At 31.5% G+C, this 22,188-nt stretch overlaps 2 protein-coding genes across 5 annotated transcripts in view; both read right to left on the minus strand.

Annotated features, from left to right (window-relative positions):
- Positions 1-5,761, minus strand: part of LOC118186731 (uncharacterized) — a 127,529-nt gene extending 121,768 nt beyond the window's left edge. Inside the window, exons 1-2 of one of the 2 annotated variants that reach the window (XM_035356865.2) lie at positions 5,540-5,761; positions 1,773-1,871 (exon numbers count right to left, since the gene is read on the minus strand). In XM_035356865.2, the coding sequence (XP_035212756.1) occupies positions 1,773-1,838 (66 nt within the window). In that variant the 5' untranslated portion in view covers positions 1,839-1,871; positions 5,540-5,761. The remainder of the gene's footprint in view (positions 1-1,772; positions 1,872-5,539) is intronic. The other variant, XM_035356864.2, reaches the window with a different exon arrangement.
- Positions 5,762-16,640: 10,879 nt separating this feature from the next.
- LOC118186730 (uncharacterized) overlaps positions 16,641-22,188 on the minus strand; it is a 120,507-nt gene continuing 114,959 nt past the window's right edge. For all 3 annotated transcript variants that reach the window (XM_085817946.1, XM_085817947.1, XM_085817944.1), the window contains one exon: positions 16,641-17,004. In XM_085817946.1, the coding sequence (XP_085674072.1) occupies positions 16,765-17,004 (240 nt within the window). In that variant the 3' untranslated portion in view covers positions 16,641-16,764. The remainder of the gene's footprint in view (positions 17,005-22,188) is intronic.

Below are 22,188 nucleotides of genomic sequence, written 5' to 3' on the forward strand. Positions count from 1 at the left end.
TTTATCTATAAAGCCTACTTATAAGAAAATATACTAATAGTTATAAAATAATTATAAGAAATCAATATTGTTGTAATATATAACAATATTTATAGAATAATTATAAGAAATCAATATTGTTGTAATATATAACAATATTTATAGAATAATTATGATAATATTTCAAGGGAATTTTCCATCATAGGAGTTTCTAGAGTAATTAGAAATCACATATCTCATGTATTGAGAAATTTAGTCAACCTAAATTTCTCAGTACATGTCTGTTTCAGGCAGCCTAAATCATGCAGGGTTATTTTTACGAACTTTATTGTTCGCACAGCATCTTCGAAAATGATGGTAAATTGAGACGAAATCATTCACTATTTAAAGGTTTCTGAACTTATGGGATCAGAACAGTACAGTTTATGATGGTAGTTTTTTGTGTGATAGATTACTGTTAAGAACTATTTATTATCATGTTAAATTTTAAGCACCAATTCAATCTCTCCTGTGTTCTTTTCCTGCACGCCTTCTATGGTTAGCATATCTATCCCCAGCTAGAGTGCAGTTAATTTTTCACGTTTTTTATTTGAAAATTCTTTAGACTGGCGTCCGAACTAAGCTTTGATAAATTATATCTAGTCACCATCTCATTTTAGGCTAATAGAACTTCTCACTTGCTATATAATAGGGGAAGAATACAAGGAATTACCGCATCCTCCCGTACGTACTCTTGATATAAAAGACTGGTACTAAGGCTAGTGAACACTTTTGTTAGTATATTTATGTATCCGTTGGTTGTTCGGTTTTCGGCCAGAGCGCAGCTGATTTTCATGTTTCCAACTGGTTTTGTAACTCAAATTATGAAAATGTACTTTTCTGTCAAAATATTAAATTTCATCCTATTTCGAAACATAAAAAATTTTGAAGTCTTTTAACCAGTTTCAATTATTTCAATTAAATAAGAATTTTGCGTAAAGAAGTTTTAAAAAGTGCTTTTAGGGAAACATTTAAATATAAATAGATATATCTCTGTTTATCTCTTGAATGCTTTTAAGCAAACATTTATATATAGATACATATAAATAGATACATCTCTGGTTATTTGTTGAATACTTTTTGAGAAAACGTTTAAATACAAATAGATACGTCTCTGTTTATTTGTTGAATGCTTTTGAGGAAACATTTAAATATGAATAGATACGTCTCTGTATATATGTTGAATGCTTTTGAGAAACCATTTAAATGTAAATAGATACATCACTGTATAATTGTTGAACTTAAACCAGCATGTCAAATTTACTTTTCATACTTTCATGTATGATAAAGTGATCGAAATGTAACAATTACAAGCTTTGAGAAGTAAAACATAATACACAAATTATAATTATTTATCATAAATAAAAGCTTCGCGTGTGAGAAACAACTCTACCAGAATTCTCTGTTATGTTTTTCATAACAGAGGATTCTGTGTTAATGTCTTTTCCTAAATTTTAACCGCAGCAAGAGTTTTCTTCTTTTTTTCATCTAAACGTATTCGAAATTATATTAAATATATCTATTAAATCTAGAAAATGAACTTCATTTCTAATTCTTCCAATAAACCTCAAAACTATTTATCCCGCACAAAAGAACGAAAATCATATATCTATAATTCCACCCATTCATTATGCTTTTCGATATAATTTCTAGCTATTAATGAAACTAGCAGCAGATGAAATTAAAGTACCTAAGAATACATTTCTGTAAGACATAATTATAACTTTCAACACATAAAGGAAGAGAAAACTTACCAGGCGAAACGAAGATAGCTCTTTCGCTAGAACAGCAATCAAAATAAGGCACAGAAAATACCGCATCTTTTGTGTCTTTTCAGCTCTTCTCTAACAATTCTGCAAGAGAATTTTAAGGTTTAAATAAAGCTCTCTGAAGTACGAAAATCTTCATTTAAGTAGTCTTAAGTCCAGAAGGGTATCAGGGATTATGAAATAATTAATTTCATATCTGCCTCAGCTTAAAATTTCCTTTTGGTTTCTAAGACGTTGCTTAAATATTTTGCCTTACTGTTACCTGCAATAAATTTTAAATATTCATGTTTAAGTTTTTGAAATACGATGTAATCATGCTGCATGAATTATTTACTATATTTTCTGTTTAGTAAGAAATCCAGCAACATGCGTATAGGTTCTTTACGACTTTCTACTAACTATAATTACATAAAGTTATTCAGTGTGCTTGACACTAAACATAGCTTTTAAATACTTTTTCAAGTAAGAATTTTCTGTCTTTTCGACAGAATCTGTGCAAATTATCATTATTCCGATATATAAAATATAAGCTGTATTGCTCCATATATTGAGCAATATGTTGAATAGTATTGAGCAATATTGCTCAATACTATTCCCGCAACTAAAATGTTTCCTTACGTTTTATTTCAATATGAAAATTAATAATTATCCTGTGTCATGTTTTTATACTTTTTTCCTTCAACTACGACGCTCTGTATATGTTGTTGCTAATGCTCACTTGCCTGACCTATAGTCAATCCAAGCTCATGAAATTTGTTCACGTTCACGTGAACAAACAAAAAACTGCTAAAAATGTTTCAAATTTTTATATTGTTTTGTATTATAAATATTTATATTATTTAGTTTAAATTTTACATTCAAGCAAGGTATGTGTCAAACAAATTTTTATATTGTTTTGTATCATAAATATTTATATTATTTAACTTAAATTTTTGAAGGTATTTGCGAATGAAACCTTTTTACAGAAATGTTAATAATTAATTTTGAGAAAGGGCAGTCAATGGCCAAATGCATAGAACTGCGAGATCTGTGTGGATTCCAAATGCGCAAATAGTGGTTTCGTGGTTTCTTCTACGTTTAACGTAAATACGAACCATTTCCCAAAGTTCAGGACGAAAGCTTCTTTAATTAGACAATCCACGTAGGTTGCTTTTATTAATCAAATTTTGGGAGTTAAAATCTCTAACCTTTAGCTAAATATAGCGAAAATGAGACTTTATTTCCCTAGAATAAAAAAATGCAAATTATTGTCAAGAAACAAATAAATGAATAGAAATTAAAAGCCGAATATAAAATAATTTAATTATAATCCTAAGTCGAATAAAATATCCTATACGTTCGTGCTGCCACCGCATTTTATGTATTCAACAGCTCAATAGAACAGCTTCAGCAGCTCATTTTACATTTTTCCCAAGTGCAAATTTTTGTAATTTGCATATCTTCTCTTTAGACACATCTGTGATAACTTAAAGGACAATATATATATATATATATATGAATAAAAGATATATTATAATAAATAAATGATATAAAGAATACTAAAAGATAAGTAAATGTTAAATGAATAAAAGAATTATACTGTGAATAAATAATAAATAAAAGATAATTAATGAATAAAAGAACTAAACTGTGAATAAATAATGAATAAAAGATAATTAAATGTTATATGTATCAAATTGTTAAGTATGTCACAACTTTGATTTATCCTCTTCAAAAGCGGAAGAAACACATACATTCAACTGTCTGTTTTGACTATTAAAAGTATTATTTAAACAATATTGTTACATCATCGTAGTTTGCACGCGCATACCAATAAACAAACAGATGTACAAACACTAAATGACACTCGTGCGTCTCAGAACAGAAACTTAAAAAACAAAAATGCTTGCTTTGAGATTACATGGATCAATATTTTTCCCTTATAAAGGATGTCCCAAAAATTCAAGCAAGAAATAATTTTCATAGAAAACACAGATTTATAACAAAAAATTGCAAATTTTTTATTGATTCATAAAGTAAACAGTATAGGGTTATCTTTGGAACAGCACGTCGGGTCTTTGCTGGCTCATACGCACTCTTTTGTTGAAACTTTCCATGACCGTTTCGCATAAATGTCGTTAAATTTTGGTGTCACGGCACTGAATTTCCTCTTTCAAGGCGTGGGTAGTCGTGGGCTTGTTGACATGTACCTTCAAAAATCACCAAAGAAAATCGTCCAACAGCGTTAAATCGCATGATCTTAGAGGCCAATTCTGATTACGAAAACGGGAAATTAGACAACCAGGAAATGTTTCATGCAGTAATTAAATTGTTTCTAGAGCTGTGTGGCTATGGCCTGTAATAGCGTCTTGTTGAAACCACATGTCGTCCACATCCATATCCTGCAATTTAGACACAAAAATAGATTATCACGTCACGATAGCGAGCGCCATTAACCGTTATTGCTCGACCAGTCGCATTTCCGAAGAAGAATGGCACTATGATGCCTTCAGCCCCAAATCTCCACCAAACAGTGACATTTTGTGGATGCGTCTGTTTCTCAAAAATCACTTGTGTATTTTCTGAACCCCTTGTGTCTCTCAACTAAGCATGAAGACGAAGATGATCCTCATTGCAAAGATGATCTCGTTCCAAAACTCTGCAGCCACTTGTTGCTGTTCCATAATCTATTCAAAGTACGCTTTTCTTCGCGTATGTTGAATGGATTATGGAACAGAACATGTGGCTGCTGACACATGGCTGGAACAGCAACAAGTGGAATAGATTATGGAACAGCAACAAGTGGTGAATAGGCTTTAGTTCTTGTGTCAATTGAACTATATAAGGATGAATATGCAAATCTTTCGTGGGAATGCGCTGCAGACAGCTTCTCGAAATGTCCATCTCTTTACATTGCCGAACTGATGTCCCTGGACTCTTAGCAACACTCTCACGAACGGCTTCGAAGTTTTGCGTTGAAGGACTTGTTGAAGAATGGTCAAAGTATTTAAGATCACTAATTGATCCGCTCTTCCTAACGTTTTTAAATAATCGCTTCACAGTTAATGAAGTTAAATCACTATTCGGATCATATTTTGTACGAAAATTTACGAACGTTTTCAAATAATTCCTTCACAGTTAATGAAGTTAAATCACTATTCGGATCATATTTTGTACGAAAGATAGCTGCCAAACTTTCATTATTTTTGAAATACTGCTCAACATTGAAAATGTGCAGAGTACATTCTTTCGTGCAGAGCTCCGTTTTTAATAACCCTGAACTGTCATATTTCAGTACGCAAAATTCAGATCGTGCGTGAATTTTGGGACACCCTTTATTCCTTGAAAATCAAGGCCCAGACATTACCTGAGTATGGACATCAAAGGAGAGTCTGCGGTAAATTTTACATTAAATTAATTATATTATTTTATATAGTAATTAGATATTCATTTAATTTAATACATACATTTTCTTTGAATAACATACGCTAAATATAATGACGAATTTCTACACCTTTAAATTAACAGTTACTATATTTACAACAATTTCAACAGCACTTTCGGTAACACTTTCCTGTGTAAATTAATGATTATTTTATGGAAATCATGGAACATTTTATTTTATTTTCTCATTAATAACTTATTTATTCCCTTACTATTCGACATAGCCTTAAAAATGAAATAATTCATTAACAGATTATTTTTTACTCATTAATAAATAATTTCTTCATATAAAATTGATTTAAAGCATGCAAAGAGTACAACTTACTTACCAGATAGACTATTACAAGACCAGAGATTACAAGACCAGAGAAAATATTTCCTGCTCAAATCCTTCAGAAAACAAGTTTCGTATAACAAGTTTCGTATACGTATATATATAACTGAATGTAGGTTCTGCAAAGAATGTGTTTGAAATGGTCATAAAGTTAAACACGCTTATGCAACACTTTTTTGTCGGTTGAGTCAGGAGAGAAAATCAGTTTCTCAGGTAATATTTACCAAAGAGTACGAATGCTTTTACTTCCTGTCGAAAACTGGTGACTTAGCCGATTTGACTTTCGCTTATTCATGATCCTTTGCCGTAGACGAGCACAAACAGGAAAGCCTACTAACCCATATCTAGCTTTTGAGTAGATAAAATTAAAATTAATGCTACTTCTAAACGAAATCCTGTATCAGTTTGAGGACTTAAATTTTACTTTTTAGTTCTTTAGCTTCCTAGTGTCACTACGCGTTACTTTTCGTATCCATTCAAGTCTGTCGATATTCAATCAAAACTTGCAGAATCATTATCACCTATTATTTGAACCTTTGTTTCATTAAAATATTTATCTTACTTAATATATATATAAACTATATAAGCTTGGGCTTTTTATTTCCTCGTAAGAAGTAAAGGAATTATTATAATCTCGAAAAATTTTAAGCATCGTATTTCAACAAAAAAAAATATCCATTTTGATCACTCTCGATTACATTTGAACGATGTCTTTGCGTTACATTTGTATGTATGTATAGAATAGAGGACTGTTTTTCCGAAAACCGATAGTGAAATGGGTTTAAAATTGAACTCAGAAGAGATTTCTTCGTGACTGTATACGTACGTACGTATGTATATATCTCGCAGAACTCAAAAAAGAGTAATTTCAGAAGTTTGAAATTTTGTATATGAGACTGCTATAGCATGCAGATGTGCACGTCCCTTTTCCGTTGCAATCAGCAGGCATTAAAAGTATATATACATATTTATATATATACGCACTCTGTTACACTGCTTGGTGAGCTAAGTTGGCTTGATTCTTATAAGTTGGTAAACTGTGCATTTTTTGCTTTAAAAGTGATTGAATTACATTGTTTTTATCTTTCGGTTGAGGTTTACATAAACAGCATGCAATACTTGTAAAATTATCAACAATTTAAAAGTGGCGCTAGGCCTAACGAGACCGCCGTTTGTTTACATTTGAAATTTTTAATAGAATAGTGAATTAAGTCACCTGGTGCGCTAACTTCAGGGTCTTTTTCCTCGGTGGGACCAAAACTTAGCTTTCAGTTTTCTGCATCGAAAATATTGTTTTTCTTCCCGCTGGCCGAACTGCTTGTTTTTCCATAGAAACTCTAATTTTAAGTCTAGAAAGCATTTCTTTGGGATGCATTTGGTATATAGCCGGTGTTGTTGAGGTTTGAGCGATGCCAGCTTCTGCAATTCTCTAATATATTTTAATCGAAAACAGTTCGCTGTGTATTCGAGAAGAAGAGTAGCTGAAAAAAAAATTACAGAAAAATTTGGAGACGAATGTAAAAGTGTATTATTTTTTAATATATCATGTAACCCTTATTTAAAAATTACAATTTTTATTTATAGTACTGAATAATCGCTGACGATTCATTCGTTGATAATGTTTGGCGACTTGAAATAATAACCGATATTTTCGAAATCTTTGCCAAAAATGTCACGAAAACAACCAATTTGCACTTGATAAGTAACTTTTACTTTTCCATAAGTAAAAAATCGCCAAATTTCGCCAGGATGGCTGCGATAATACGTAAGTACCCATGATTTTTTTTCCTGAGGTATTATCCGAACACCCTCATTAAATTTCGCAACACTGCAGTTAGTTAATTAGTTTAGAAGAGAATTAAACCAATACAAAATTCAAAATTAGGCTAAAAATAAACCTTAGTGTGGCATAGTTAAATAACTATCGAATTCAAAGTAATCAGGCACACGTCCATCTTTCTTCGGAATAAAATCAAACTCTATGGCAATCTACGCTTAATAAGTTTTGCGCTTTTTGCCTAATTTTAAATGCACCAAATCGTTTAGTGACATGGTTTATTTTAATTTACAGATTACTTCTTAAAACTTATTTATCTAACGAGTCAGGAAGACGTTTCAACCCTCAGTAATAATCAAAAGAAAATTTTATGAAAGATGTTTAAATCTTTGCTTGGAAAAGAATCGTTTCGCCGCCCAGTATCGCTGACTGGTTAGCGTAGCTGACTGCCGTGCCGAAGGGTCTGGGTTTGAATCCTGGAGAAGGCATGGATGTTTATAAATGAATAATGTCCGTGAGGAATGAGGGGTACTCTAAATATGCGGCAAGCAGTACGTCCTCTCGAGAGGGCGATAGTAGGAGACCCTCCGATCCGTCCCCTTGTGATGCTCTCCATTAAAATCGGGGCGGAACTGAACTAAATCGCATTTAAATTGCTCAAGTATGTTGCCAATGGCAGGGGTAAACTTCGGCTGCATGCCACGAAGAATTTCGTGAATATATCTGACTATAGGTCAGAGAAGTTAGCATTAGCATAACAATAACAAGAATCGTTTCAGAATCTAGTGTATTTTTCATACTTTTACCGAAGGTCAGTAATATCCATTATTGTTTGAATCGTATCCTGGATTATCTTATAAGATTGCTTCTGCGTTGTAGGGATTTATGTTTATTTTGTATAACCAGTTAAGTTTATACCTTCTTTCCTATAAGCCTTCATTCCCTAAATTTTCAATGCTAGAACGTTTAAATTTGGTAGCGCGTGTAAAGAAATACGAATTCTACCTTTAGGAGAAAAGTTTTAAATATTTGGCTCTAGAAGGGAAAGAGAGAGAGAGTAAGTAAGCATTGTACCTTTGTAGCGTCAGCTTCTGGTTCTGCATTTATTGCTGGTTAAAATGGCGTAACAGCTACAACTTTGCTGCCACTAGTCTTCGACAGGGTTTTAGATAACAGAATTATCTGAGACATGGGGAAATTCTACTGTTGTGTTAATGTCTTGTTAGTTGAGTTACCGCCCGAGCGTGGCGTAATTTGTTAGCGTCAAGTTGACGCATTGTGAATTCGTAGAGTTTCTTAAATGGTACTGCTGAACCGCTACTCTTAGTATGCTCAGCATGCCCTGCCGGTACACTCCGCGTACCGGCAGGGCACTTATAGCTTTCGACCTGGCTTCGAGAACATTCTGGGGTACACCGATAAGAATTCGCCCTAGAATGTTCTCTCTCCTTCTATCTCTACGGCAAATCGCCAATTTTGTCTCGAAATCTGGTAACTTTGCCCCTACCCAAGTTTTGTAAAAATCGCATAAGTAGTTTTTATAAAATTAGCTTTCAAAATTTTAGCTCCTCAATATTCATTGAATTTGGTGTATATTTATTAATATCTCTTTTTTTTATTAAACTTACTTGATTCCTTCTTCATGAATTCAAAATTTAGGTTTAATCCAAATATAATTCGCCTATTTTTTAATTTATTTTTTAAATTTGTATTTTTAAATATTTTTTATAAATTTTTCGAAACAAATTTTTTATTATGACCTGCAAAACTTTTAACATCATTCTTAAAGTAGATGGATTTCTAGGCACACCTGCAAAAATTTGGAATTTCTTATGCAAATTTGCCTATATACGTGAATTTGCATTTTGGCGCGTTTTGAAATTTGTTGCATTTAATCTAAGCGATAATAACGAAAATGTGGTCAATAATAAGGAAATGTGGTCAATCAAAAAAAATCAAAGATATGAATATTTTTTCAGATTATCAGGAAGAAAGTCAGTAAGACGTAAAGCAGAAATGGGCTTAAAAACAAAACGTAAATAAGTTCTGTTAGCAACAAAGAGTATATATATTAACAGAAAACTTTTATTAGAGATTTTTCAAAGATAAACAAGGAGCAACAGTATTTCTCTTGGCTCAAATAACACTCCAAATAACTTGCCGTCTTTAATTTTATTCCTATTTATTGGTTTCTTTTGCACACTAGCGAAAGCTACTTTTGCTGCTATAGGTTCCTATATAAATGACTTTTCCTCTGGGAATTCTGTTTTTTAATCTAATATTTGGTCCGTCTTATTGTTCTTGAGCTCAAAGAAATGCTAATGACACAGTTCGTATCTGAGTACCACAGATGAAATTCTTCTGCACTTTAAGGTTTAAAATAGTTTTTTCTCTATCCATCAGTAGATATTTTGCAACTTTGATCTTTTCCAATTTTTTTTTTAAAGACGTCACCTTATAAAGTAAACTAAGCAAATTTTGTATTCATGACAACTAAATCTCCAATTTTTTTTTCTATATCCTGAATGAAAAGACCGGATTCGGGTAGTATAACATTCTTATTTCTTTTCATATACGCTCAAGGGAACGTTTTGATTTGTTTACTTACTTATTCTTTATTATATTTATTTTAATTTTCTGTAATTACTAAAAGTATTATTGTAATGAGACGCAAATAATATTAATTCCTTGGATTATTAAAAAAAACTGATGCTGACACCACATGACTTCCTTGTACGGTATATCGAATTATTTTCATTTAATCTTACTTCCTCCAAATTCATTACAGACATATTTCTCAATCAATTAATTCAGTTCTCATTTCGTAGCAAGGCAAAAATACATAAAACCTCAAAATACCTTCTTTAAAAAGTGAAAAATATAAAAAACCATAAAATACCAAACACAAAGTTAAAACATTTATAAAAATAATTTTTACATTAAAATAAGAGTTTCTATGCAAAAGCAAACAATTCGACCAGCAGGCAAAAATGCAGATATTTCGGTGCACAAGAACTGAAGGTTTACTTTTGGTGTCATTCTGCAAAAAGACACTGACGGTGCAAAAACTGAATTCACAATTCTGATAAGTTCAAATCTAAACAAACGTGGCTGCTATGGAACAATAAATTAGGCTTAGCTGCACTTAAGCAATTTTTAAATTGTTGATAATTCTACAACTATTGCATGCGAATTAACTAAAGTCACAAAACCCTTAGCCGGAAGATAAGAACAACATGTTTCAATCATTTTGAAAGAAAACAATGCAAAATTTACCAACATATAAGGGAAAAAAAGGAGCTTCCTTTACTTCGTACAAGGAAGTTAAAAGGTTTCAGAAATAGTTTGGTATATTTAAGGTCAAAAGATTCAGTTAAATTTTTAAGACCTTGCACCTGCAATTCCGTTGTATGTACTCATTATATTGATTTGATATGCATAAGAATTACGGTAATTGCATTTTATTAGACACACGTGCCATTATTTCCTTTTTAAAGTTTTTTTTGTTTTAGATATGTCCATTTATTTTTTTGCTTTTCGTCTCACATCTTACATTTTTTTCCTCTTTACTAAAGTATAAATAAGCAAAGAAGAAGAAACTAGACCTGCTCATAATAAAAATAAAACTGAAATAAAATAAAAACCTGGAAGATCATATTGGCGGTTTGTTCGCTAACGAGTATTACTAATTCCACGTCCTCTTCTCTTGCATTTTTAAAAATTTTGTTTTACTGTATAAATTCCAGCATGTGTATTAGTAACAGCAAAAATTTTACATTTTCGTTTTTCTCAAATAAATTTGAAAAGTGTTTCATTTTTATTAAAATATTTTTGTTAAAGCGTGTAATGAAATATGTTAAGGATAAGTAAACTGTTTGTTTGAAGTAAAATTCATTTAAAGAAGTATTCTTTTACTTATGCTCTGCATATTTTTTTTTTTTTTTTTTTTTAGTTCTTAAACCAAAAACCAGTAACACGCTCCAGTTGGATTTATTTCCTGTCGCTGATTTAAAACGAAGAAGAATCCTTGTGGGTAAGTGTATTTAAAATGTATTTACTTAAGAACTTGTAATGATGGGGTGAAAAAGAAAACGTTCAAGGTTTAAATTTAATAATTGATTTACTGTAAATAGTCTGTTTGTCTGTTTTATTAGTACACAGGCTGTTCCGATTTTTTTAGATTTTGCTTTACTATAAAAATTTTTTACTATCATTTTTTTGTTTGCAGCTATATTTTTGAAAATATTAACTATCATCTGCTAATTGACAGTTTTGTTTTTATGAGAGCTGGAGGTTTTGCTTGAAGCAATGGAAGGAAGGCTATGTCTTTGCTCTTTCCGAAGAAAATTATTCGTATCTTATTATTACAAAATACCGTGAAAGCTGTGGCTTTTCTATATCTAAGTCTACGATAGATAATATTGTCAACAAGGAAGGGAGGAAAACGTCAAAGTTTGGCTTAAAGTAGAAATAATGTTCCGAATACATATCGAAAGAATAAACGGGATGTTTCAAATTTTGCAAAGGAAAGATCTTTAATGTTAAACGAAACTCTGACAAGTTAAAGTACAGTAGAAAAATCATTAAAACACTGTATTACTGTCAACTGTAAACAAAGTGATTAACGCTGATTTGAATCTTAAAAAAAAAAAAAATAAATAATGTGCATCGTCTTTCTGCACGCCATATCGCCGAAAGCAGAACGCGCTGCACAAGTCTTTATGAGAAATATTTACCCGGAAAAAAATGGAAAAATGTTGTCATGATAGATGAATCTTGAATGTATTTAAATGACTGAAATAAAACGAGATCCATTATTATTATAAAACAGGAGAAAAAATCTTAAAACATGCTTCAAAGAATCTAAACAAACTTTTTCAAAGTGATTTAAAATTTATTTTTTTTTTCATAAAACGGCAGATTAAAAGCAAAGAGAGTAGAAACAAATGTTAACCCTTCAATGTATGATTTTTTATATTTTTACAAAAATTTTTTTCTTCTTCTTAGGAAACATTTTCTTAAATAAATATCGAAAAATATTCAAAAAAAAAATATTTAACACTTTTTATTGGTTATTTTTTTAATTATTAGGTTTGATGCATATATGCATCGTCATGTATTTAACACTAAAATGTAAACCACGTGAAAAAATCATTTGAAATATTACAATTAATAAATATTGGCATAAAATACATGATTATTTATTGTTTTTAGAAGATATTGACTTTAATTAAAATTTTATTGAAACTTAATTCTAATTAATCATGTTCAGACTTTGTAAAAATTAAAATTGTGATGAAAATTTAAATGAAAATGGTTTATCAAATATTTGGTACATGTACATTTATTGTGCAATGGAAAATTGTGCATGGAAAATTTCGAAACAATTTCTATCCTTATTTAGACATAATGCTACAGCGCATTTTTCGCATCCAATAAATGTTTGGAATTTGCGATTTGTTATTTTACGAGTGCGATTTTCGTTCCATATGGGAACATGTTAAATTTTATCCTGTCTGATGCAGGCTGGAGGAATGTTTGACGCAGGGTCTCTCTTTCTTTTCATACTGTGATCAGTTTGTAAATGACCGCTCGGTCTTCCACGCTTAGGAACTGCATTTTCACCCATTTTAAAACAGTCCAATTCATATCTCAACAGAAAGGCGGCCGGGTTTAGCAAACAGTTGGGTTTGGCTCCGTTCTATAGAGACACTCTTTTGTACAGCAGCCACACTTTTACGATTTCAAGATCTAAGAAGTGGTAAAAAAGGTCTCATATACCACTTTCTTGATCTCGAAGGTATTTTGTATCTTCCTATGTGGGCTATCGAGCAAACCTATGCCCCCTTATGTTTGTTTTATCATTTCACAACATTTGGGCAGTCCACAGTAACTGTCTCTTTTTTCTTCCTATCGAATCTAGATATCTGTCCAATGGGGTGTTTCCCAGCAAAAGTAGACAACAGGGGACATTCTTATTGTTTTTCCACACTAAATTACATATTTCTGCAGTAAAATCTTTAAAACTATGCAAATTAAAAAAATTAACGCTGATTACTATATTGTTTAAACTTCTAATAATTGTTACTTAGCATTTTACTTTTACTTTAACAAAATATATATGTAAAATATGAAACAAAATTATTCAACTTAATGGGAACCAACTGGTAATAGACCTTCAAATTCATAAATTAATTAAATGCATCGCCATTTCAACAGTACACTTTGCACCTTCTCTTTGCAGCATGTTACGTCATTCTTTCCCTGCAATTCTCTGCAATGCGAAATCATTAGCCCAATCGCTGCTCAGGATAGAAGATTTTCTGGCGTATAAATACAATTGCATTTTAGTACGCATTAGTTTTCCTCGATTGCTGCTGTTTGAATAAAGCATGCTCCTCGTTTCGCCTTCTTTATCTATTGTTTAGAACGTCTACGTGCGTATTAAAAACGTTTGGGGATCAAATCGCGCTTATTATGCTGTGCTTCTCAGTATGATGTTTGAATAGCGTAATCGTCAAGTAATAAAGATATATTATGCTTATCACATGATTTTTATGCCCCTTTTAAGAATTTAGGACATATATTATGCCGTTTGCGTTGTTCGTCACATCTATAACCACTTCGATCATAACTAACATGTAAAACGTACCACGAGACTGGCGAATCTTTAAACTAAAACAAGTATGCTTTACAGTAAAAGCATGTGAATGTGAATTACTATGTATCATATCACAACGTGCCAAATCAAAATTTTAATATTTTCTTTAATAATTCTTCACATCAAAGACAACGAAAATCCATTTTGAACAATGAATAGTTTTCATATTACTTCATGAGTTATCGATTACCTGCCAGATATTTTCACGTGAGACCAAAAATATTGATTCCTCTGCTCTTAAGAACAGGAAATCTGTAAGCAAATAGGATCTGTCCATAATTCATTCATTTTAATAAGTAAGATCTCTTTCTGGTGACATTATTATTTATTAAATGACATTTTAAGATTTAAAGTTTGGTAAATTATTTTTTTTTTCTCTAAGCGAAGACGAATCTTTATCACTTTTGATTTTATTAATTTTTATGGATGAATATTTATCGCAGTAACTTTCATTGGCGCAACTTTCTTAAAAGCCAATTAATTCTTCGTGTTATGCATGTCTGATATCGCCTGTCATGCATTACTTTTGCGAAGTTATTTCATCTAAATTATATTCGAGCTGCAAATTTGTCCATTGATGATGTGGAAATTTATATAAACTTTTACTGCCTTTCACTTCCTTTTTAAGAAAGAGAGACAGCTTGCTAAAAATTTATACTTTATTACAATACTTTGAGAAAAGGAACGAAAAATCGTATTTTATCTCTAACTTACTTCACTGTAAATATTTCACTGTAAACTTTTATATTATGTTTAATGTACTCTTGTTTGGTTTATTGAGAAAAGGAAAGATTAGTTCAATTATAGTTATGAGTACCATACGAGTTTACAAAGCAAATCGGAAATGAAAAATTGCTTTTGTTTTTCTCATCTACACAAGTTATTGTTTATACAAGTTACTGTTTATAAGGTATTTTCTCCTTCCTTTTCGCATGTCCTCGTGGTGCAACTGGAAGCATACTCGAAGCGCACTCTAGAGGTTCAAGATTCGAGTCCCGGCGACGGGTTTGCGTAGTATCACATCTCCAGCTTCAAAAAATCAAATGACTGTACAAATGGCACCCGAACTAAAAGGTGATGGATGATAATTTGTCACCAACAGGATTTGGCGATTGAGTTTTCCAATGCCAAATAGTCCTTTAAAAAGGGAAGTTTATAAGGTATTTTCGGTTATTACGTATTAGCGCAATTACTTTAGTAGGAATCGCCAAGTTTTCAGAATGAGCCAAACTCTGGCAACCATGCTCATAAAAATCCTTTTGTCAAGCACCGCCGCCATTTTCGTATGTATCTGTTGTAATCCAAGTCCCAACATTTTTTTAAAAGCAAATCGTGATATTTTTTGCCTTAAACTTAGTTTTAAAACATGAGCTTCTGAAATTTACCAACAATGAAAGAAACTGCAGGAAAATGTTTGCATAAATGAAGAATTTTGCTGAAAATTTTCTAATGGGAACAGCGAGGAAATACGCTTAGCAGATGGGAGCTGTTGCCGAGGTTTGCGCGAAGCCCCCGCAATTCTCTGATTTTTTATAAGCGAAAACAGATCACTGTGTACTTCGAAAGACCATTACCGCGAAAAAAAATACAGGAAGTTATGCATAAGAATGTAACTGTTTTACTGTTTTTAAGGTATCATGTAATTCTTATTCAATAGTTAAAATTTGTATTTTGAATTCCTAAAGTTTGCTTTTTTTGATATTTTGAAATGCTTACCTACATACTATAAATAGCGACATTTTTTTAATCTTCCTAAAAAAGGGCTCGAAAACCACCAACTTCCATCCGATAAGCAACTTCTACCTTTTCGTTTGCAAATAATCGCCAAACTGCGCCAATATGGTTGCCTTAATATGTTAAGTATCGTATCGTATTTTCTTCTTCCTTTCCTTATGCCTTCGTGTTGTAATTGGAAGCATACTCGACGCCTATTCGAGAGGTCCAGGGTTCGAGTCTCGGCGAGGGCACTGCATATTTTTCACGTCTCCTGCTTCAAAAAGCTAATGACCCTTCAGTTTAATAATAAAAAATATCATAAATCAAAATATAAGTCAGGCTCAGGAAAGACCGTGTTGGTAAGACTGCTGAAGTAGCTCGATACAGGTTCGCATTCCAGAGACTGGAACTTTGACTGGACTATATGAACCTTTCTCCATGAATACATGGAAATTAATCAATTTCCTTTATAAAAACTTCTATAAAGAAATATTTCCGCTTAAGTAAAAAGATTTACACAATTGATTAAACAAACAAACAAAATATAGATCATGATTTAGCGAAAAGATCATGAGGATTATTGATTAACAATATGCTTTTCAAACTTATGTTGCATAATCAATGAAATACAGTTTCGAGGTTAACACTGATTATTTTATTTGATGAATCAAATTTTATGCGATTTAAACTTTTTTACCTATTCTGTGAGTGCATCATTCGCTTTAATTATATTAAATTTTAAATATTAATTTCCCAATAGGTTAGGCGATAAAATGTATGTACAGAATTTATTGTTTTATAAAACATAATTTATGTGATTTATTTACGATAATTCCTATACATTGCGTGTTTCATTAGTCATATTCAGCTATAAATGTGTCTTTAAATTTTGTAAAGTACATTAGTGCTTGTTAATCCACAAATAAAAGAAGGAAAAAATGGTAGAGATAGTGCATTACAAATTTTTATATTTTTGAAAACTATATATAGAATCTTTATTTATTTCAAAAGGTCTAACAAAATGAGTATACAATATTGTTTACTAATATCGTTTGCAATCTTAATTTTAATCCGTCATATCTTCATAATCTCCTTCTCCTTCATCATCTGAGGCATATGCTTCTTCTTCGCCAACAATCTCGAAAGCCTGATTGTTACCGCTGTGGCTGGCGTCGTAACTCAATGACGCTTTTTCCAAGGGAGCTAACTGATCAAGCTCAACTCCACCAAAAGAGTTTTGTTTCGATGGATCCCACTCCAAGGAATTCTCCGATCCAACAGCAACGCTTCTTTTGCCCCTGCCGATCTATAAATAAATATGTAAAGAATAAAAAAAATGGTAAGTATACATCTCTTTGCATCTTGGGATCGTAATCAAGAAAGATGTGTTCCCTTGATAGAAAAGGATACGTGAGGGTTTTGCGACGGATTATTGCAAAAAAGCTTTGTTCGAATATTTCTTGATATCAATTGTCAACGGTATATTAGAATACCAGAGAGAATTGTTGAGATAAGTGAGAGGAATTAGGAAAAATAAATCTTATCATCATAAAAATATCCATCATGTTCTGTTTTTTGCACTTTTATAAATAATGAACCAATACAAATGCAAAAATATAAAGAGAGAACGAGAGAAATGCCACAATTCCTTGCAGTAGTATTTATATAAATTATTAAAAAATATGTTGTTCTAAAGCAGCTGTTTCTTCCTGACGGTTAAAAAATTTACTACTATAATTTTGCAAAACAAAAATGAAATTCTTATCAGCTATGTAAAGATTTTAAATAGATTAGATTGTTATACTGAGCTACTATAACTGGAAAATTAAACATTTAATGGTCACGGAATGGCAACAGCTCTTTTCAACAACAATATTTTTCCATTTTTATTCGAATAAGTGTTTCTCATAAAGAATTCTACAGTCCGTTCTGCTTTCGGCGATATGTCGTCGAGAAAGTGGACGCGTACTACGTTTTTTCGCCTTTTTAATATTCTGTAGGGATTTCTATTTATTTCAAATAACCAATTTTATTTAAGTGCTATTCTTTCCTATAACCCTTCATTTCCCTAATTGTCAGGTAGCGCGCGCGAAGGAATGCAAATTCTACTTTGCAGAAAGAGTTTAAAAACCGAGTTTCGGTAGGAAAGAGGAGAGTTAGTCTATAGCCTCCACCTCTGCTGCTTAAACGATTGCTTATTGCTGGTCCACGTGACTTAATTGCATTTACTTGCTGCCACTAGTTTCGACGGGGTTTTAAGAAACGGAATCTAGCTGAGCCCTGTAGTTTATTTCTATCACTTGTTCATATCTTCAAACTTTTAGTTTCGTTATCTGATTTCATTTACTGCCCAAGCAAGAGTCGTAGTTTGTTAGAGTCGAGTTGGCGTTTTGTAAATTTTAAAGAGTTAATAAAGGGTACTTTTAACCCTTCTCTTGTGCAGTCATTACTATTCTTCCAGTGTTCACACAAACGTGAATCTACCGAACTCTACAATTCTAATGAGCATTAATCACTTTGTTTACAGTTGACAGTGAGCATTTTAATGATCCTTCAACTGTCCTTTTTGGCTTGGAAGTTTTTTTTTTTTTAACATTAAAGTTTAACTTTACAACTTAACTCTAACATTTAACTTTACAACATTCGAAATATTCCGTATTTTCCTTCGATATGTATGTTGAACAATTTTTCTGCTTGAAGCGAAACTCTGACTTTTTTTTAACTTTCTCATTGACATTATTATCTATCCTTGCTTTAAATACCGAAAACTCATGGCTTTCACAGCATTTTTTAATAATTAAATACGAATAGTTTTCTTCGAAAAGAGCACAAACACAGCTTCCTGTCCATTCCTTCTTTAAAAGCGACATTTTGCATGAAAGCAAAATTTTTAGATAGCGGAAGATAATATATACTTAGGAAAATACTGTTTCAGTTAAAAAAAAAATTTCCAAGCAGGCGATGTTTTTTACAGCAAAGTAAAATGTTCAAAAAATGGGCGAAGAGTCTCTGTGTAAACAACTCAATTATATAGTCTTGAAAAGAAAAAAGGTGAAATATCATATATACAAAATAAAAGGCATGCATCGAATGGAACCTAGTACACACTTTTACTCTATGCAATGAAATTACATTCTTTTATTTTCTCCCCTTATGATCTTACAGCTTTCCATTTAGGATATCTACTGTCTACGGATTTTACTTTTACTTTTTTCTGGACAAATTGTGATAAAACCTTCAGAATATTGACTAAAAATATATTGTTCCAGGCGAATTTGAACCCCTAATTCAGCTCCAATGACAACTAGCAGGATGTCCGCTCCTTTGTAAATCATCTGCGTATGAAATATGAAGAGCGCCCTTTTGTCCGGCACGAAACTGACATGAATGGTCACCATAAAGTCCGAGAAAGCTTGCGTTGGACATGATTTAGACACAGGGATGTTAGGTCTGAAGTTGAATGCAATTTGCCAACGCCAGGCGTCTTCTGCAATTAGTTTATAAACAAAACACAGGAAGCTGTTTTCCACGAGTTATTCCATATTTAGGTACAAAGCATGAACACCTTTGGCCAGTATATTGACCATAAAACTTATTCATGCCATTTATATTTTCCAAGGCTATGAAATGGGTATTTTGTTACATATTTTTATGCTTTTAAAGAAATATTTTTCTGACCTTGATTTTAATATATGTTGGTTGTGATAATGAAAGACAGCTTAACTAAGACACTACTTCATGTATAAAGTTAGAATTAAGTGCGTGTTACTAAACGACTTCATTATTAAGAGACTTCGATGACACTTCCTTTCCTCAATAGCAAAATCAAATATTTGTGTAGCACAAGGAAATTTTTTATACATAAATATGCAATAAATTTCAAAAGTCATTTTCACAGATTTTAGTCTACAGACTGCGAAAATGAATAATGAAAAATTTAAAAACATGATCGTAATATACATGCATGTGCATGTAAATTAAAATCAGTCAAGTAAAATTAGAGTTCATTTGCTTACTTGTGTATATCACCTGGTACGTTACTTGGTATACTTGTGTATTAGTTTTTTCATAAAAACTGTTATGTTTTTTTAATTATTTTGACACTTTAGCAGCTTTATGATTTTTATATTTTTCTGCAAACCTAAATTAACAGACGGCTATAATGATAGTTTTCATACCGTTTGCTCAAAGAGAGATTATCTTTTAAATTTAAAAGCTGTAAGCAGTTAAGATGGTTATTTCAAGACTGGTTATTCAAAGAGAGTTTCAGAGTTTTACAGGTTTAGTCCAACTGTCTTAACTCTGTCTTAACTCTTGGTAGACTTTAAGCGACTTATCGCTATATCTGAAATAGTCGCAACTCAAACTTCGGAAGGTTGTAAAAGACAGTTTACTAAAACTAAATAAGAAAAGAATACACACTATGTGCTTACGACTCAGCCAACCACTTTTGGTGAAATAAATTAACTATATCAAATATAAAATTTAAATTCAAATAAACTAGTAGCCAAAGCCCACACAATCACTTTAACGCAAAGTTGGCTCAAAACTAAACCGGCGTGGAATTCAACTAAGCAGTTATAATGCAAGGTTGAAGACTGGAACTCTTATCTAAGGTAGCAGCCTAGAAATACGGCCATGAAAAGCAAAACACGCTGTGTCTCACAGTCTAAAACCTCACTATAAAAAATCGCGAACTAATTTGCATTCTGGTGGGAAAACGGAAAAGGAGAGGTGACAGTACATATCCAAAAGACCTTAATAAACATAAAGTAACTGATTAAGTAACATAACGGAACCCTCACACAGTATTTGAGGAATTTCTGCTTTATTGTAGCTAGTGGATAGGCAATAGAAAAGCGATAAAAATCGCTGAATACTGCTATCTCGCTTCAGGTCCAAATCTCAGTGTACCGACTGGCTGTATGAAGCTTTCCTGGCTGTGCCCATGTGTAATGTAAATACGAGCGAATTTTCAGAGTTTCAGAAAGTGAAAGTTTATTACAAAAACTTCACTTTCTCTTGCAGGATAGCCCTCGAATACTCTGCTTTAATCTAAGGAATCCAATCCTGTTATGTTAGTTAGGCGTTTTATTAAAGGATGAAGTTATTTATATGACATTTTCAGCAACCAATGGATGGGGTAGTTATTTAAATTTTGTATATGCAGTTTTATATCTAAAATCATTAAACTTGGAAGCCAACTTATTGCTATAAATTTAGGGAAATACCTGTGTATTTGAATATATTTCAGGCTTTATAAAATTTTTATAGTGTTGTGTATCATGCTTGCTCATGAATTTATTTATTTAGTGAAATTTATGCAATAATTTTTTGTGTATTTTTTATAATTGAATTCGTAGTCATTTTTTGTGCTTACTTCGGGAATTGTAGAGCTCATGATTCGGAATCGATCGGTTTTTGAATAGCAAAAATAGCTAATTAGAACAGGAAATATAGATAGAAAATCTTCTGATATATCTGTGCATTTGTTTTTGCGACATTTGGCAATTTTTTGCAATTTTTTAAAATCGTATTTTTGTAGAGTTTGTAGCAATTTTTCTTGAAGCTTCCAGAAGTTTTTGGACGACACAAAAACTGCTTTGAAGCTGATAATAAGGACTAATTTGGAGTTGATAATGAGTAAGCTGAGTAATTCAATTCAGAATCGAATAACTATATGAAATTTCTCTGCTAAACTATTACAGCTTTAGATTTAGCTTTAAGAATGATTTGACTGATATAATGAATGATTTTGGTCTCTTAAGATAAGATACGTGTCAAGTCAAAGAACTAACTTATATTCTAATAAAAATAAGAATAAAATAAAATAAAAGACGAAGAATAAAAGACATATAAGACGAAGAGTATAAGAAATATAAGATGAAGAATAAAAGAAAAGACAAAGAATGAAAGACGAAGAGTATAAGAAATATAAGACGAAGAATAAAAGAAATATAAGACGAAGAATAAAAGAAATATAAGACGAAGAATAAAAGAAATATAAGATGAAAAATAAAAGACGAAGAGTATAAGAAATATAAGACGAAGAATAAAACAAAAGACAAAGAATAAAATAAAAGACGAAGAATAAAATAAAACACAAAGTCGAAGAATAAAATAAAACACAAATTCGAAGAATAAAATAAAACAACGATTTTTCTTGCAATATATTTTAAATTCATTTAAATGTGTTATCGTGTATATGCACAAACGTTTCAAGCAAGGCAAAATTACATTAGATTGTGAGATGGTTTTAGCCCAATATTTCAAACATAATCTTCTCACTAAAGCTTTTCATTTTTAGACTTTCATTTCTTATGTTTGCAATTTATTTACTTCAGCTGGCTTGAAAGAAGATCCGATTTGTAATTTTTAAGAAGTATTAACAGATGGATGTCAGATGATGAAATAAGTTGAATTTTTAAAAGCTTGATAATAACTGTGGGTTGTTTGTAAATTAGAAAAGTTTTCTTATTTAAAATGATTT

Source organism: Stegodyphus dumicola, chromosome 6 (genome assembly GCF_044657685.1).
Source record: "Stegodyphus dumicola isolate Sdum_Otavi_A_Nest chromosome 6, ASM4465768v1".
Lineage (NCBI taxonomy): Eukaryota > Metazoa > Arthropoda > Arachnida > Araneae > Eresidae > Stegodyphus > Stegodyphus dumicola.